The sequence below is a fragment of the Trachemys scripta genome, chromosome 2 (genome assembly GCF_013100865.1).
Source record: "Trachemys scripta elegans isolate TJP31775 chromosome 2, CAS_Tse_1.0, whole genome shotgun sequence".
Classification (NCBI taxonomy): Eukaryota; Metazoa; Chordata; order Testudines; family Emydidae; genus Trachemys; species Trachemys scripta.
The window spans coordinates 72,339,826-72,345,825 of NC_048299.1; the positions used below are offsets into that span (position 1 = coordinate 72,339,826).

General features: G+C 36.8%; 1 protein-coding gene across 1 annotated transcript in view; it reads left to right on the forward strand.

Moving 5' to 3' along the window:
* Positions 1-5,574, forward strand: part of STT3B (STT3 oligosaccharyltransferase complex catalytic subunit B) — an 81,193-nt gene extending 75,619 nt beyond the window's left edge. The window contains exons 14-16 of the mRNA XM_034760841.1: positions 191-304; positions 2,428-2,640; positions 5,142-5,574. Of these exons, the coding sequence (XP_034616732.1) occupies positions 191-304; positions 2,428-2,640; positions 5,142-5,222 (408 nt within the window). The 3' untranslated portion in view covers positions 5,223-5,574. The remainder of the gene's footprint in view (positions 1-190; positions 305-2,427; positions 2,641-5,141) is intronic.
* Positions 5,575-6,000: the final 426 nt, after the last annotated feature.

Here is a 6,000-nt window from a genome sequence, read left to right on the forward strand (position 1 = left end):
GTAAAACTGATGGTGCACAACCTCTGTGCCTTAGTTACACAGCTGTTATGATGTAGTTAAGGTTGAGCCTCACTTTCTGTTGTCCTTTAAATTTAAAATACAGAAGACAGTTTACACACTTTATCAAATCCCATCAGTGAGAATCTTGTGGAAGAGGGAACGAGTCGTCTTTGTTGGTTTGTTTTTTTAGGAAAGTGACTACTTCACTCCACAGGGAGAGTTCCGCGTAGACAAGGCAGGTTCTCCAACGTTGCTGAACTGCCTCATGTATAAAATGTCCTATTACAGATTTGGAGAAATGCAGGTTAGTGGTATCTGGAACTTTCCACTTACTTACAATTGTTTTTCAGCTCTTGTCAGTCATCTGTAGTTCGCTTGTTCAATGTCAGCATCAGCCCCCTGTTATTTATCAGTCCCTTATTAAAACCCCTGATATGTGTCTGTCAAGTCCCAGGTACACAGAATCTTGCTATCTCTCTACAGTTATTCTAAATGGTATTGAAAACATTTGCTTGTAGAAAGACCTCTCAGTAGCATCTATTGTGTTTGACACCTATAAACTGTCTGCTAGGACCATGCGGGGTAGAGAGTTGCAGAATTGCTTTTCAGATCCAAATATTTGTTTGGGCTAAAATGAACTCCTACATCAGTTCCCACAACTGGAGAATACAGTTCCCTGGGAGATGAGATCACATCAACTTTGTAAGGATAAGGTTATCACGAGTATCTCTGAAAGTATAAAAATTTGCCATTTGTTAATTTGGTTAATTGAGATTTCTTCTTTGTAATCCAATACTACACAAATGGGCATTGAAGAAAGGTAATGAAGTATGGAATTGAATCACTTCAAATGAAACTTGAATTGCATGAGAATGCAAATGTCTTGGAGAAAAGGTTATGCCATTGCTAAATAGATCCCCCTTTTTATTTAATTTGAATTTGACAGAAGGCCAAAAAAAAACTGTTGTCATCTTGATCAGTTTTTTTTTATTGAATGTTAGCTTTCATTCTGCTAGTGAAGTGATGGAAATGAGTGCTATCTTAATTTGCAAAGCTAATGTCATGCTTTTGCAAAAAATTATTACCATGGTATGTAATCTTTAATTTGCTCTAGCAGTACTAGTGTTGTTCTCTAGACTTTATCTTGGACCCTTTGCTGCTGCTTTGTATTCATCTCTGTTTCCTCGGGCAGACCTTTGAAATTAGTTATTCACTGTAAGCAGTAATCTTGCTGAAGAGTTACACTTCAAGTTATTCTTTTTATGCCATAGTTTTTCATTTGTGTGGAACCGTGCTTAAATAAATACTTTCCATAAACAAATAAATGTTCACTTCCCCAGACTTTAACACTAAGGGCTGGTCCACACTAACCCCCCACTTCGAACTAAGATACGCAACTTCAGCCGAACTATCTTAGTTCGAACTTACCGTGGGTCCACACGCGGCAGGAGGCTCCCCTGTCAACTCCGTGTACTCCTCTCACTGAGCAGGAGTACCGGCGTCGACGGCGAGCACTTCCGGGATCGATCCCAGAAGATCGATTGCTTACCGCCGGATCCGGAGGTAAGTATAGACGTACCCTAAGGGTCACATTGGCACCCTACTAAGACCTAAAGGCTTCACCTGATTCTCACAAATGTGTCTGAACTATTTGTTTGATAGCTGTTTCTCCTCCCACCCATTGGAATGGCATTTAGCATAAATTAAGGTTTACATCTGTGAATAAAGTTTATTAATCTTAGTTATTCATTCATGCTTTCCTTTTCTATTTTTCCCATCTGCTACTTGCCTTATTTTAAGTCCATAAAACTTTCTATTCTCTTTGTCCTGTTCCCCTTTTGAGTGCCCTTCCATTTCTGATACACAGCACTAAATTCATTATTCATATAAGTGAGTCGGACTCTGAGATCAGGGGGCCTTATGCCTGTTTAACTTCAGGACTGACTTTGGCATATAGAGCCAACGCAAGGAACTTTGGACATTCATACTCTTCCATGCAGCATTTTCATTGTAAAGAGAGGGTAGAGAGAAAGCATCCATGTTTATAAGGCACTGCAAGCTCTTGCACTTTGGACATTCATGCTCTCCCATCATTGTTCTTATTTCCTTATTCAGAAAGGAAACAAGACTCACCACTGACACAGGTGACTTGGGTCATATGCAGAAGACATAGTACAAGTATCAGTCATTTGATCAGTTTCCTTTCCAGTTGTCAGAACTAGTTGAGCTCTAGTTTGGCTGACTAAAAAAAGCCGTGGCTTCAAGATTTTCTGAGCAGTAATGACATTGCACAGAAAATAATCTCTTCAGATTCTTTTCCCCATTAAAGCAGTTTAGGTCTAGCCCAGGGAATTTGGAGCACAGCTCAGTTAGCAGCGATGCATTTCATATTTTTTTCCAAACTGATGTGTAACATTAACTTTATAGCTGGATTTTCGGACACCACCAGGATTTGATCGCACACGCAATGCTGAGATCGGCAACAAGGACATTAAATTCAAACATTTGGAGGAAGCCTTTACATCAGAGCATTGGCTTGTAAGAATATACAAAGTGAAAGAACTAGACAACAGAGAGACATTGGACCATAAACCTAGAGTAACCAACATTTTACCAAAACAGAAGTATTTGTCAAAGAAGGTGGGTTCCCAGTGAAGTAACTCAAAATGGGCAACAACCTGTTTTATTTGTTTTTAACAGTAAATCACATAGCTGGTGAGTTATATATTTCCACTAGCTAGATCTTTTTATGATACGGTTCATTCATATTAGTCTCCAATATCAGACCTGCCTGCTGGTAATAATTGTTAATTTACTGTCTGCTTAACCTGTGAGCATGTGAAGACACAAGACTAGATTTTTTTTTTTTTTTTTTTTAAGACAGTGTTGCTAACTGGCAATAGGCTGTGTCACTGGCTGTTACAAATCTTAAACAGCTTCATGTAAATTGAAGTATACTCTCCAAAGTACATCAATCATGTTTCAGTAACTGGCTCACCAAGTAAAAAATAATGTGGAAGTTGCTTTCTGAACCTGTTTGTAAATAGTGATGCCTAGAAGTTTCAAAATGACATTTTTGTATGAAATAAATTAAATCTGAACCTTTTGTTGATGGAACTTAAGTGTCTGGCTTCTTACTCTTTGAAATCATCTCACTTAAAATGTTCCTTTTTTTAAAACACATTTCATATTTTGGTCTTGGTGCATTATTTGTCTATTATAGTGGAGTGTTGGTGGGGGAGTAGGGTGTTGCAGAGGAAGTGAAAGGAAAAATCTTTCACAGCAACTGATAGCCCTGTGATATGCAGTGATTTATCCCAAGTAGGAGTCCCAAATCTTGTCAAGTGAACAATGATAGTACCACTATTAAATTAATGTGTAACATACAATTATTAAGGATACTTTATGGATACAAAATGTTTGAACAGATTTTATCAGTGTCTGTAAGGTGTTTTGGTGGCACAGTCCAATTAGACTGTAATTAGATTGGTAGAAAGGAATCTGTTTTGAACCATTTCACTTGTCATTGGTAACTTGCCTTTAGAGTTGAAGTCATAATTTAATGCTAAACATGAATATTTTGAATTGGCCTTTATTGCCAGGGGGCCTGGAACTTCATTTTTTCAGTTTAAACTTTATAATAAAGTGCCAATTGCAGTTTGCACTCAAACACCTGAAATTCAAGTTGTAGTATTGACATTGTTCTGGTCTGACAGCTTCTGAATAATGTTAATAATAATAATTAATAACAATTGTTAATAATAAACCTAACCATACTTCTGTCAGCTGTATTCCTTTAAGCTGAGCAACCCATTTGCTCTCAAACTAAGACAGGATAAAAGTGTGGCCAGCATTTGGATGAGACATGTAAATTCTACATACTGTATAAATGTCTCCATTAATTATCAGTGAACCAGCAGGTTGCTAGGGTGCAAATGCAGCCAGGTGTCTTTAGATAGAGCCTTAAAGGATCTTTTGTAACTATATGAGCAGTATCTTCCTGGCCAACCTCCAACTTGCAAAATTATTCTGACCACATGAACCCCTGAAAATTCAACAGGCTTAAGCGGTTATGTACTTTGCCTATGCATGGTTACATAGTTATCAGTAGTAAATGAATTTATATGTATACTTGTCATATACATATAAAATGAAAGGTGCACTCTAAATGTTACAATCAATATCTCTGCTTTCCAGCTTCTTAAAGGGATGTAGTTTCTATTTCCCTTTGTCAGTGGCCTGCAGGTGAGCCTGACAAGCCAATTGCATGTGAAATGTGCTGAAGCAGCTGCACTTCATATTCTGTTCTTTGGGACAAATGAAATACACAAGCTGACTGTTTATGGTCTCCCATAGATATAAATACAAACAATGAAAATAACTCTACTACATTAGTCCTTACTTATTTTAATGAATCTGCTCAGCCTAAAATTTGGGACATCAAATAGAAAATTAAATAGTCCTCTTTGCTCATTTAATGTCATCTTAGGGCCCAACTCAGGCTCCAAAACTGATTGTGGGGGATAAAAAGGCTAGAACTCCCTTATCCTGTGCATGTTAATTTATTCCTTGAAAGCATACAGATGTTAATAGTTGCTCTAATACAGTACATCAGTAATATAGGACATAAGTTATGCTCTGTTTACACTAAACTACAGTTCTGTGAGTGATAGACTTTAACCTGGTCATCCTCTCAAAGATGAAAACTCTGTTACCCAATACTCAGTTCTCTGGAAACTTTTCATTTCCAAGTTTGAGACTAACGTTCTCCACTGTTCTATGTCATTTTTGCTCTTTGTGTCCTTAATCAAGCTGAATTAGAATCTTTGCTCTTATTAGCATCAGCACAGCTCTGGAGACAGGGCTATGCAGGATGGACTTGTGGCTCTTGCAACAAATGGCTTTTCATAGAACTTTGTGAAAGGGGAGGATGTTGGGTTTGTTTGGGTTTTATTAAGATAGTAGCCTGAGGCTAGTCTGTCATATGTTTAACAATTTTAAAATAAAAGGACAATATGAAGTAGTTTAGGCCCACTACCTAAATTTACTTTAAAAAGTCCAAAGCTTGAAGCACAGCATTACAGTGTAAATACTAGAGCATTATAATTAACTAATACAATGTATTCTGTTTTTCTTTTTAGACTGCCAAAAGGAAGCGGGGCTACATTAAGAATAAACTAATTTTAAAGAGAGGCAAGAGACCCAACAGGAAGACAGTTTAAATACACTGTTCTGATTGCTAATACGAAGCAGTTGTCCTTGAGATAACCAGTCTTTGCCTTTAGCTCAAGTCATGTTTCACAGCAACATGAGGGTACAGAACCATCATTGGTCCAGATTATTGTACAAAATTTTCAGGCAATGTCTGATTTAAAAAATGTTGGCTTATTGAGAACAGCTGTTTTAGATTTGTAATGTGAAGCAAGACAGAGCTGCTGTCCAAGTCTAGCAGCAGATTTTTTTTCTTGGTACATATTATCCTTCAAATCTGTTGAGAATTTGGACTGATTGCACCAAAGAGCCCTCTAATTTGGTCCTTGGCACATGCATACTTGTCAATTTTTTTTTTTTTTTTTTAAAAACAACATACTTCAGCTGAATAAGCAATATGTAATGTAAACTGGAATGGTGAAATCTGTAAAGTGACTAGTTTTTCCAAGCTGTTGATTTTTTAAAACAATTAAGACTATGTACATCTTTGTAATTCAGCTCTTAGAAAACACAGATTACTCTCCCTTCTGGTATTTATTTACATGGGTTCATTAAATGTACTTTTTCTATTGCTGTAAATTTTTTGGTCTGGACTATAAGAGGCAAGCTACATTTTCACAAATGATAACTGGACATATTACAGTACTTGGATGATAAGTTTAAATTGAACAGACTGCTTTTGTTTAAAAAACAATTGCAGTATTTGCTGCCTTACACAGCACAAATCTTGTATAATATAGATATAAGGGCTAAATTTGTATCCTTCTGAAAATCTGAAGCAACATTAAT